The sequence below is a fragment of the Chrysemys picta genome, chromosome 16 (assembly GCF_011386835.1).
Source record: "Chrysemys picta bellii isolate R12L10 chromosome 16, ASM1138683v2, whole genome shotgun sequence".
Taxonomy (NCBI): Eukaryota; Metazoa; Chordata; order Testudines; family Emydidae; genus Chrysemys; species Chrysemys picta.
This window is the reverse complement of record NC_088806.1, coordinates 28,744,255-28,757,222: the sequence shown is the minus strand read 5'-3', so window position 1 is coordinate 28,757,222 and position 12,968 is coordinate 28,744,255. Positions and strand designations below refer to the sequence as shown.

The window sequence follows — 12,968 nt, the reverse complement described above, 5'->3', positions numbered from 1 at the left end:
AACGTGTATTGTAAGTTCTTCTGGGAAGGGACTCCCTTTCTTGTAACGTGCCAGGCACGTTTGTGGTGCTGCCATATATTATAATTGTTTCCATTACATATGTCCAGTTTCCGAGGTGGCACAACACACAGACTAGTCAGAACAGAGTGGGGATTTTTAAACCATTTAATAAATATGACACTTAAAACATGCCAATGCAGATGTGTTGGCACTTGCCAGTGGTTGTTTGCCATGAATGCAAACCCTCTCAGTATGTTGTACAGAGGAAACCTTCAGTTGCAAACCCTAGTCTTGTGACTGACATGCTAGTGCAATAAATTGTGCCTTAGTGGAGACCCAGAGGAACAACACAAACTGATTGGCGAGTAGGAAATGGTCTTTAACTAAAGGTTGGATAAAATTCCACCAGAAGCCTTCGGGATACGTCCATAAAGGTCACTTAAGACAGAGAGTTGCCTGTTGACTCTAGTTGCTTAGTCCCTCTTTCACAGTAAAACTGTTCCTTGTTGAGCACACAACATGTCTTGTCCTGGCGTGTGTTTAGTTATTGTGTGTTTTTTATTAACGTGAGTTAGACATAGGTAAAAGGTTTATGTTGAGTTTTCCTCCAGACCGAAAAAAGAAAAGAAAATGCCCTGCAGCGCAAAGGGGAGTTAAGCAACTGGAATACAACTTGGTGTGGCAGCAAAATTAGAAACATGATATAATTGGTTTGCCTTTGTGAAAGGACTGCAACCCTGATCCTCAGAATGTTGGCATTAGATCAGCATGCAATTTCCCATTCTACTGCCTGCTAGTCATAAGAATTTCCTGTTTCTTTTTTCTCCGGAGTAGCTTTGGGGATAGGGAGAGTTTTTATCCAAGAATTAACCTAAGTGTGTGTGTGTGGGGGGGGGGGGGGGGGGGGCAGTAAGATTGGTTTTTACTCAGTGCATTCTCAATAATTTTTGATTTTTGTAGTTTTAGCTTTTTATATATTGTAGATTATGAAAAGGATAAAGAATGTGAGCTCTTCGGGGCAAGCACTGTGGTGCACCCATTTCTCCAAAGCCATGTTGCTGTTTGTTTGATAATGTTTCTAAGTGAAATAGCAGCAATTGAATGACTGCTGTTTGTACTTTTGATGGATGGTTGGAAACAAAGGTGACTTGCTTAATTCCCCTAGGAAAACATGACTCAAATTAGATCTGAATGTGTAGAGTTACTGTTAGGCTTATCAGACTATGGGAAGGATTTTACAGTGGAATTGCAGAGCAATAGATTTAGGATCAAATAACTGTACAAATTGGTGAGATTAAAACTCTCTGGATAGGACTGAGGGTGGGCTTCTAAAGAGCCCCGTTAGCATCAAGTATGTCAGAAGTGATGGTGGAGATTTCTCTCTGGGTGCTAATGTCTTTCCTACACTCCTGATTGCTGCATTGCAAAGCTGTATCTCACTGTCTCTAATTCCAGTTGAAACCAAATGCTAGAGCTAGAAGGCTGCTGAAATGTTTCTTATGCAGGAAGAATTGTCACGGACTAGAATAATCAAGAGCTCTGACTCTTTATGGACAATTGACCCCTCTAGCTCAGTGCTGTCTCTAAAGTTATTCATAGCACTGGGATGCTTAGACAGTAAAGCTGATGACCACCGCTACAAAAGGACAGTCCTTTGAGTCAGTATTTATACCAGAACTGGCAGTTAATACAAAGTAACTAGGTCTATATGAAGCATTTACAGATGCTCCCCAGGTTACACAAGACCCAACTCGCGTAAATTCGCACTTACGGAAAAAGTTCCGTAAGGCAGAAATAGGATTTTCAAGTTGTGGAAATTTTTGTGTAAGATACGGGTATACGTTTCCGACTTATGTTAAATTTGAGTTATACAAGGCTTTCCGGAAGGGAACGATTGGGTAAGTCAGGAGGCGTCTGTATTAGGTTTCAGATGTGCTGTGGGTGATTATCATTAGGCTTGGCAGAATTCAGTTTTTATTTTGTGATAATTTAATGGATAATATTGATTATTTTAAAACATTTTTTCATTTTTATCTGTTCAGATTTTCAGTTGCAGGAAATTATGGGGCACCAGACAATAGTTATTTAGTGACAGTAGATATTGAGAGTCAAAAGTTAAAGCTTTATAGCCATTAAAACACATATTGTCAACGTTGTATGTCAAAATATACAAAGTTAAATATCCATAGCTCAAACTCTAATAAATTCTCATGTAGCATTTTTCTTACTCTTTCTATCTGTAAGTTTCAGTAATTATCTATGGAAATATTTTTTGGTCAGTTTATGTGTGTGTGATGAAATTCAAGTTTGACATTTACCGATAAAATATAACCCTTTTATCTTACTCCATTTACCACAAATTCTTTGTCCAGTGATCCACATAGACTTTGGAGTTACCTCTGTGCAGCAGATGAATGCTTTTGTCTACCTGTAAGGCTGAAAGGCATTTTTCACCATGCTGTTGTTGGAGCCCTAGGCTTTCAGATCCAACAGACCAAGTGCTGACCATTCCTGACTAGTATTGTTTGACTCATTCTGAAGTGAATAGGACCACAGTGTGATCTGTAGAAAACTGGTGTCATGAACTCCCTCAGGCTAATAACTTTTAGCTGGCTGGCTTCCACATTTTGCACCAGCTGTAGTGGTCAAGGGCAGCCCCATCTGCCTTTCATAATAATTCAGTCTGGAGGTTGGAAAGGCCTGGATTGCTCTGACAAGGATTCTCAACAAAGAATCTATCACAAGACCAAATGCAGGTTGGAAAAAAAGATTTCTGGCCACCAAAGCCATCTGCGACATCTGGCCCCTTGACTGCTCCTTAAGCTTCTCTCAGTTGCAAACTTAATTGACAAAGAGTGGCCATCTCCCACAAGAAGAAGCGCATACACTGTCCCCACCATGCTCTTGAGCTGCTTTCACAACCAGCGAGAATCCCCTCCGTCTTATCCGGTTTGAGCTTCAGCCATCTCATTCTCATTCCAGCCCCTGTCTTGGCCAGGCACTGGAAAAGTAGACATGCTGCACCATCCAGACTCAGTAAAAAAGACCTGTGAAACTGCATGTCACCCCAATATTGACAACTCCACAGTCTGGACTGCCTCCTTATCCCCCATAGCAACCTCAGACACAGTAAATAAGGGGAATGTGGAATAAAACGCTGAGGAACTCTGCATAGGGTCACAGATGTGAAATTTCTGTATTTCTGATATAATTTACTCCTGATGTTTAACAACAAAAAGAAGAGAGAGAACTTGAAACCTAAAATAATGTCTTTCATGGTCAAGGGTTGGTTGCAGTCTCTGTATTGAAAGATTTTTGAGTGGTAACTCAACCAACAAGCAGCTAGCTAACCAAAAATTCAGAGCTTCTTGTGGGAGGAGGGGAAGAGGATTCTCCAGGCCCACTGTGCTCTATATCTCTGTCACCTTATTGTAAGTGAGAAGTGACACACACAAATGGCATGTGCAACTAGGCTTAAAATAGCCCTCCATCAAACCCACACACATTCCCTGGGCTCCTTATATGTCCTAATGCACATGCTGCTTCTCTTTGAGAGGATTGATTTACATGGGGCACTGATGCCCTGCCCCTCTCCCCCAGTGTAACTATTGGCATTTTTACCATTTCTTCTCAGATATGCCTTTTAACATTCTCTTTTAAATACAAACAAAAATTAATGTTAGTCTGTAAACCCGTTGGAAGAATTCTAACATATTCAGATTCAAGTCTGACAGTGTCATTATCTCAGGGTGCTGGGTCTTGTGTTAGTCAAAATCATAAGCCCCTGACAAGACGCGTGGCAGAAGCTTGGTGTCTTTCTCATTCACCGCCTTACATGAACTTTCTTTGTCCTTTGTAACACAGAATTGCCAAATGCTCTTAAACCGCTTGGGAGAAATCACAGGAATTCAGGATCCCTCGTTCCTTCATGCAGCCCTGAAGGTTAGTATGCTTTGCGGAGATACTGTGAATGTCGTCGTTGTTCTATTCTCAGCTGACTTTGTCTTGTTGCGTGCGCTGCTTCAAGCTTTAACCTGTATATGAGCTTTCTGTAAATAGCATTTAAACTCCAAATATTTGTTTGGCATTTGTAATATGCAGATATTAGAATACTGCCTTGCTTGAGATGCTCAAAACTGGACTCGACAAAAATAGTAGAATATGTGCTACAGGGAGCAATTCTGTCCAGGGCCGGCTCTGGCTTTTTGGCCGCCCCCCCCCCCCCGCCCCCCCCAAAAAAGGGGCAGCCAGAACGGCAAAGCAAAAAAAAAAACCTGCGGCGCGGGAGAGAGAGAGAGAAGGGGGCGGCCAGGGCTACAGCAGGGGCGCTGCCACGCGGCCCTTCCCGCTGCGCCGCCGCCTGCCGCGAGGGCTCCGCTCCGGTCGGCGGGGAGGGAAGGAAGAGGACTGCCCTGCAGGGCGCTCTGGTTCTCTGCGCTGCTGTCCCCTACAGGGCGGCAGGAGCGGAACAAGAACAAAAACAAAACAACAAAAAATGTGGCCGTGCTGCCCTAGGATTGGGCGGAATGCCGCCTCCAACAATCTGCCGCCCCAAGCACCAGCTTGCTCAGCTGGTGCCTGGAGCCGGCCCTGATTCTGTCCACACAGGAGAATGGACCAAGTCACCTATTAAGTTATTCCCTGTCTAACTTCTGTTATTTTAAAGACATGAGAGGCCTGTGTGGGTGGATACATGAGTGCCGCATATGATGTTATGGCTGGAAGGAAGTAACTCTTCTTTGGATTAATATCCATTCTTCTAAATTTTGAATCAAACTATAACAGGAGCAGTGCCCATACTTTTCCAGCAGTAGGCTTTAAGAACCTGTTCTGCAACTACAACAAGTATTATGCTGAGATGCTGTAATCATTTCCGGGAAACATTGAGGTTTGGCTCAAGTGGGCTTTTTCATGTATGTACTGAAGCATAACAATAAATAAAAATGTGGGGTAAAATAAGTTTTACTTCAGCTAAACAGTCTTCACAATTCTCCACAGCTGAAACAACCACCACAGACTTGTGGTTTGTGCTTTCAGACTTGTGGTCGTTTTGCCAGAACTGGGAGCAGAACAGCATATGCTATAAAGAGGCACATGAGAGGTTCTGAGTAGAAGAAGAAACACTTTCCTGGAAAGATCCCTACTATAAATCATAGTGTGCATTATAAATTGCAGCAGAAAACAGGGAGGGACTGAAGGGTAATACAGCGCTAATATTATCTAGTCTGGGACCACTGGAGTCTGTTCTCTTGAGGTCTGTCAGCCAGGAGGTGGCTGTTGCTGCTGACTGCATGAGGAGACTTTTTTAAAAAAAGAAGGAAACTAACAAATAACAAACAAAAAATCCCCTTCAATGTTTCTTCAAGTGGGAGTTGTTGTAATGTGAATTAATTGATTATAGAGTTTTGGGAGGGAAAAAGCTTTTTGTTTGTAAATTTTAACATTGCTTTGTTCCCTAAAACTAAATAGGTCTGTCTACCCATGTTATTTTAAGTTCTTTCTCTTGTGATATGGGCTGTATGCTCTGTGTTTAACATATGGTTCCTGTAGTTCCTTTACACATTCCTACAATTATAAAGCAATGCAGAGGGCCACACTCATGACTTTTTGAGGACACAGTGCTCCTACCCATTAATGACAGGTTTCAGAGTAGCAGCCGTGTTAGTCTGTATCCGCAAAAAGAACGGGAGTACTTGTGGCACCTTAGAGCTATATGCATCTGAAGAAGTGGGCTGTAGCCCACGAAAGCTTATGCTCTAATAAATTTCTACCCATTAATAAGGCCCCAGTTGAGTAAAATGCTTAGGCACGTGCCTAACTTTAAGCACATGAGTAGTCTCATTTCAGTGGGATACTCAGATGCTTAAAGTTAAGTATGTGCTTAAGTACCTTGCTGATATTAGAGCCTGTGAATGCTCTAATCTCTTTTAAGGAAACCAGAGTTGACTGAACGACACTTAAGGTGTAGAATGAACGCTAATTATTTATCATCTGAGAAATTTTTCAGCTTTAAAATTTTAACTCCTTGGCAGTCAGCTTTTCCGCATGGCTGGAGAAAGCTGACCTGGTACCAGCATGTTCTCTTTCATGTGGATGGTGTTGATTTTCATTCAGATGTATATAAAAGAATCTGGAATAATGGGTACTTGGCTATTCCCCCCCCCCCTTTTTTTTTTCCTCTCAGGCCGCAAATGGTGACCTAACAGATGCAGTCAACTTCCTCACTGAGGAGTGTGTTAAAGAGCCAGGCCAGGAAGCAGTCGCTGTGGAACCATCTGACTGTGAAGGGAGTGCTGTGGGCAAAGAGCAACCCACCAGTAGGTGGTTCATTCTTATCTGGAATATTGTGTGCATTCGTGGTCACCCTTCCTCAGAAAGTGATATGGGTTTATCACTGATAAGAAATTGCTGGCGGTGAAATTCATCCTGCCGGGCTACCCACAAGGCTTGTGCCCTATATAAGCCCCACTTAGGCGCTTTTCACCAAACTGATGAACTGTCACTTTGAATTTGTGTAACAAGGCAACAGGGAACAACTGAGTCCATTTTAGAACTCCACCTTTTTGTTTCACCCTTTCTGTTGCATAGGCCAGGTACTGCTCAGGATGCGGGGTGTCCTTGCTCTTTGAACCAATGTCAGTCAAGTGAAGTGGTTAAGGAATGTGTAGGTTTAACAGGATTTGATGTTGCTGAAAATTGGTTCAGTTTTATGGACCTCTTTGTTAGACAATGTTTATTTGTCTTGCACAAACGTGCTAGACTCTTAGATTTTTTTTTTCTTTGTGCGCTCATTGCTTTACAGCATATTCTTTCACATAACATATGGGTATGGCACAGTCGTGTAATTCTAGCAATAACAGATTGCTTAGTAATTGTCAGCCCTACCTTGACACTACCTAATTATTTTAATCTGATTCTCATTTATAAGATTATTTTCTTGTTTATTTTCAGGTGGATGATATTTCTCATTAAGAGTACTCTCTTGTGTGTTCAGTTGGGTTTTCATTCTGTGGCTCTCTTGTACTTCAGGCTCCAGGGATCAGGCTCTGAATGCCCAGTGTTTCTGAGAGTACTTCCACTTGGCTGACATTTTTTCCCAGGTCAAGTAAACACCTCTTAAGTGATTGGCAACACGCCCTATCTTCCATGCCCATGAGTTGCATGGTAGAACTAGCAAACAGTGGTTGCTGATAACATACGGATAAGAAGGAAACAAAATAACCAAGTAAGGTCCTGCCACCTGACCAGAAGACTAGAACATTATGGTCAGCACAAAAAATACAGACGGCCTTATTGTACAGGATTAGAACAGTTTAGTGTCTGAAGGGCTTTGGCCAGGAGTGGGTCTAAGAAGCACTCACTGGGGAGGGCCTTGTAACGCAGGTAGACAAAAGGAGCTTAATGTTTTCCATCCATTTCTAGTATTCAACTATAACTAAAGACTGGAATATAGTGCCATAAGCCATACTCAGCATGCCACTTGCCCAACTGCAGTGATTTTCATTTTTAAAATCAGTTGTCTGCTAAGAACTATCAGCTCTTCTTGGAGGCTTATGACCTTCTCTGATCACTCCCCCCGCTTTGGTAGCCTTTTGTGACCTTAAGGGCTAGTCTACACCGGCAACGCTAAAGCGCTGCCGCGGCAGTGCTTTAACGTGCCTTGTGTGGTCGCGGCGCTCTCTCCCAGCGCTCTAAAAAACCTACCTCCACGGGGGGGGGCGAAGCTCCCAGCACTGGGTCACTGTTTACACTGGCTGAAATTTGCTGCGCTCAGGGGGGTGTTTTTTCACCGCCCTGAGCGAGAAAGTTGCAGCGCTGTTAATTGCCAGTGTAGAAAAGCCCTAAGGCACTCATACACCATAGCATAGAGAACTGAGGATAGTTGTTAAGACATGTACTTCTTTCTACAAATGCGTTAGCAGCCTGGGGAAACCAAACTCCTTCATTTAGTATTTTCTTGAGCATTTAAACCTAGTCTTTAAGCACTCTCTTTGAAGCTTGTGTTCCATCTTTGATCGTTCCCACCCACTGAACAACCAGCTTCTTTTGTCACGAGAACTTCCTTGCTAGCCAGTTTCTCTTTCATCTAGAGAAGTAGTTCTTCATTCACTCACACATTTACCTTTTTTGAGCTTACTCCAGCCTCTAAGGCCCCAAGTACCAGCAGGCTAGTTGTCCTAAGTACCTGCGTGTGTGTCTGATGTTAGAGCAACCGGGAGATACACAGCCACTAAGGGTAACATTTTCAAAAGCGCCTGAGTCACTTAAGTGTCATGGGGGCACTGCAAGTCAATAGGGTTTTTAGCTGATTTTGAAAATTTTACCTGGAGCAACTGGTGGAGACAGGCTTTGATGGCATAAGGTAAATAGCCTGTGTCCCATCTGCATTATATATTACAACAATTGCTATCACACACACAGCTGTGTCGTTGATGTTAATTGCTGTAAAATCACTGCTGATGTTTTCCTTAGAAGGTAGCGTACTGCACTCTTTTCCTGGAAACAGGTAAATGCCAAGAGCTGCTTTTTGCCAGAAGCATGGTTGGAAAGATAGTATCTGGCGGGGGCAGGGAGCCATGCTTCACATATCAACAGATCAAATAAGTATTTTTAACTTCTGGGAGGGCTCACTTCACCCCATTTCAACAGGTTCTTGCTGCTCAGCAGCTAAATCTGTTTAGTGTCACTGCACAGCTGAGTAATGCTACTGACAGCTAGAGCACCGGTCCTAGACAGTAGGCCACATGACATTCTTCCAGACAGATTACTGGGAACTAGGAGTTTGAATAACTGGAAATTGTTTTTAAAAGCAATTACATGCTTTGAAAACAAAACAAAACACCCAAGTATAAATATAAGCTAAAATATAAAGAAATGTATATATATAAATCTAAACGTACAAGTACCTGGAAAGAATTTCCTTTAATCATGTAAAAGACAAATATGCTGCACAAACAATGCGTTCCCTAATTGAGCTGCCTGTTCTGCACTAAGCAGGTTTATAAAATAAGAAGCACCATACTCAGGAGTAGCTGGGGGGCCAGTCAATTACATTTTATTCTGCTGTTTAAGGCCCATCTGTTTCAAAACGGCTGCTTTCTTCGCTCTCTTATTCCCAAATAGGTGGCAAACAAAGTGATCTTGTAATTGGCTGAGCATTCACAAGACTCAATATGGGACCAGTGGTACACAATGTCTGACTTGAATTTGATTCCAAGTCTTTGCACAAAATGTTAACAAACTAAACCCTTTTACTTCTTAAAGCCATTTCAGTAACTAACACTGAGGGAGTGGTAATTAATGAAGAGGACTGGTTGCTAATACAGAACAATCTATATTGCTTGTTAAACTGAGTGCAAACAAACAATATGTGTTTTTATAAAGCCAAATGTAAATGTATATATCTTGGAACAAAGATTTTTGGCCATACGTACAGAATGGGGGGTTTCCTGGGAAGCAGGGAGTCTAAAAAAGAGTTGGGGGTTGTGGTGGATAATCAGCTGCACATGAACTTCCAATGTGACGCTGTGGTCAATAGGGCTAAAGCAATCCTTGGATGCATTAACAGGGGAATCTCAAGTAGGAGTAAAGAGGTTATTTTACCTTTGTATTTTGAACTGGTGCGACCGTTTTTGGAAAACTGCGTATAGTTTTGGTGCCCATAGTTAAAAAAGGATGTTGATAAATTGGAGAGGGTTCAGAGAAGAACCACAAGAATGATTAAAGGATAAGAGAAAACACCTTGAAGCAGATCAATTTGTTTACCTTAACAAGCGAAGGTTAAGGGGTGATTACAGTCTAAGTACCTACATGGGGGACAAATATTTAATAACAGGTTCTTCAATCTATCTTAGAAAGGTATAACATGATTCAATGGCTGGAAGTTGAAGCTAGACAAATTCAGACTGAAAATAACACGCAAATTTTTACTAGTGATGATCATTAACCATTGGAACTATTACCAAGGATTGTGGTGGATTCTCCAACATTAACAATTTTTAAATCAAGATTGACTATTTTTAAAAATATATGATTTAGGATTTATTTGAGGGGGAAAGTCCTGTGGCTTACAAGAGAATCTGACTAGATCACCGCAATAGACCCTTCTGGCCTTGGAATCTGTGACTCTGTGGTACTAAGAACTTTAATTAAGGCTTTCACTTTGTTTCCTTTTGTTAGACCAGTCCAAACGGCTTCTTATCCGCTTCCCATGTCCTAATCAAGGTATAAGGAAATCCTGGTCTTTCAATAGCACCGTGCAGTGCACACCTTTTTCCCAGCTTCCTGGTAGATTGTAGAGTATTTGTTTTTTAAACTAAAGGGACATGGAGTTAATTTAATTTTTCAGCAGAAAGTTGTGATATTTCTGCAGTTTGATTTAATTGCATGAATGTAGCAAAATTGTGTTAACATTGTTTGGTCCTTGGCCTTTTTTTTTTTTTTTTTAAATGTTTCACTGCTTCTAGTGCAAAACTGATAACTTCACTTCAATTTCCAGATGTGATTGATCTAACTCCTGATAACAAAGATGACCTCCAGGCAGTTATTGCTCTCAGCTTCCTGGAGTCTCTGGAAGTTCAAGCAGTGGAAAGAGATGCTAACAGGTCAATGAATGTTGTTGTTTTTTGTTCTTTACTTCTACATGCACCCTGGGGCTTTATGCAGAGTGTGTTCTTATCAACTGTAAAACAAACGTTATTCATTCAACTTAAGAGGGCTTAGTGATGTTGGAAGGTGCGTGGACTATCACCCTCTGGGGACTGTCTCCAAGTTCCTTTGTGTCTGACTTGGAGAGACTGCATACCACACTGAAGGCTCGTTATCTTCATGGCCAGTCCTGTCCCTGTCACCTCTACTGATGTGACCAACGTAGAGGCTTTTGTGGCACCTATCCATTAAGAACTGTACTGAGGCCTCCTGCCTCAATTTCATTTTACATAGGTTACTAACAGCCATTCACTTTGTCCCTTTTTAACTGGGTTGCATTTGTTGAGTTTATCTCCATTAACTAACAAACAGAATATGCTCTGTCTACAAATCTCACATGTAGGTCTATAAAAAAAGAAATGCTTGTAGTATTGTTACCCATTCCACCCCACAGCCCCTCCAACCCTATTTGATTCACCACCTACCTCTCATCTTTAAGAATGGAAGCTCTGTGAGGCAGGTGGGATGGCTATGAGTATCTATCAGCACAATGCCCAGCACAATGGGGCCCTGATCTGTAATATAATAGATAATAACATAATAATCCTAGAGATGACAGGCACTGTATGCCAGTCTGTGAGCCAGCTTCATGTATGTCTCCTGTTTGGGACTGCAGTAGTGTCCAATTCCTTTTGTCTTGTTCTGTTGTGGTTACTTGACTAGCCAAGCTTACATACCAAAATGAGTTTTTGTCCCTTTTAAAAGGCTGTCAAGACTCTCGTGTGATGCTTTCTTACAATGTCATGTTTGCATACTTGTCCTCTGCCAGGGCTCACAAAGCAAATGCTGCTGAAAACAAAAATCGCTCCAAAAGGAAACGGTGTGAAGTCTGGGGAGAGAATCCCAAGCAGAATGACTGGAGGAGAGTGGATGACTGGCCTGTTGGCATGAAGAACATTGGAAATACGTGCTGGTTTAGTGCAGTCATTCAGGTAATGCAGTGGTAGCAGTAATACTTTACCCTTTTGTAATCCTGCCATCTTGGGGTCAAAACATGCATTTCATGCAATTAAATAAGCTTTGCAGCACCTCCATGATGGAAGTAATCTCCTCTTTTTGCAGGTGGGCAAACGTTGGCACAGAGAGGTTAGTTGACTTTCCCAAGGTCACAGTGAGCCAGCGAGCTATTCTGTATTTCTCCATATTCCTATCAGTAACTTCACATTAATATAAAAAGAAAAACTGGATGTCTTCACCCTGGGATGTAGTTTTTTGGGAGACTTCCATTACAGAACTAAGATTTGAGAGCAGATTGTGCAGGCCCACCCGGTTTCTACTTCACATTTTAAACAAAAATGATCTAAAGTGTGAGTTTCTTTTTGCGGCAGCATATTTTACTCTGATCCTGTTCAAAACCAGCAGCCAAGTGATCAGAGCAAAAATGAGATACAGAAAAAAGGCTATATAAATATATCCATGTATTTATTATTATTTACAAATGTGTGTTCTGTGTCATGGTGCAATGGTAAAATACTTCTTGAATGACAGAAACCAGACTGGTAAAGTGATGATAATGTAATTTTACTGGAGTGAACACTGGCTCCACAGCATATGGTGTATCAGATTCAAGTTAATGGAGTACAGTTAATGGAGTTAGATGCCTGAACTAATAAGAAACTAGACTGGGTGCATTATTAGCGATTATTATTAGTGATTAGTAAAATGAGAAGAGACAGCAGAAAGAAGAACCAAACACACTTAATTCTTCGGGCTCTTTTTACATCAGCAGATAAGTATTGGGGGTGGGAAGAACTCTCCTCACTCTTTCCCAAAAGGTTTCTCTTAATTTACTTAAAAAATTTAGTTGGGAGGGATGGAGGGAATTGAGTCTTGGGGAAGGGGAAGGTCAGATTCATAGATTCTAGGACTGGAAGGGACCTCGAGAGGTCATCAAGTCCAGTCCCCTGCCCTCATGGCAGGACCAAATACTGTCTAGACCATCCCTGGTAGACATTTATCTAACCTACTCTTAAATATCTCCAGAGATGGAGATTCCACAACCTCCCTAGGCAATTTATTTCAGTGTTTAACCACCCTGACAGTGAGGAACTTTTTCCTAATGTCCAACCTAAACCTCCCTTGCTGCAGTTTAAACCCATTGCTTCTTGTTCTATCCTTAGAGACTAAGGTGAACAAGTTTTCTCCCTCCTCCTTATGACACCCAGAGCTGTTAAAGGTTTTACTTCTTAAGGAGAAAGTCACTGAAGAAGTTGGGGGTGAGTAAGAAAAACATACAGTCTGCAAAGAATGAGATGGGCTTA

At 41.7% G+C, this 12,968-nt stretch overlaps 1 protein-coding gene across 12 annotated transcripts in view; it reads left to right on the top strand.

Moving 5' to 3' along the window:
• Positions 1-12,968, top strand: part of USP28 (ubiquitin specific peptidase 28) — a 45,356-nt gene that overhangs the window by 5,019 nt on the left and 27,369 nt on the right. For 11 of the 12 annotated variants that reach the window (XR_006174830.2, XM_065570648.1, XM_065570650.1 and 8 more), the window contains 4 exons: positions 3,865-3,942; positions 6,185-6,317; positions 10,499-10,604; positions 11,477-11,639. Coding sequence is in view for 11 of the 12 variants with exons in the window: in XM_065570648.1 (XP_065426720.1) it covers positions 3,865-3,942; positions 6,185-6,317; positions 10,499-10,604; positions 11,477-11,639 (480 nt within the window). In the remaining variant the exon portion in view is untranslated. Of the gene's footprint in view, positions 1-2,164; positions 3,602-3,864; positions 3,943-6,184; positions 6,318-10,498; positions 10,605-11,476; positions 11,640-12,968 lie in introns of those variants that run through there. The other variant, XM_005291405.5, reaches the window with a different exon arrangement.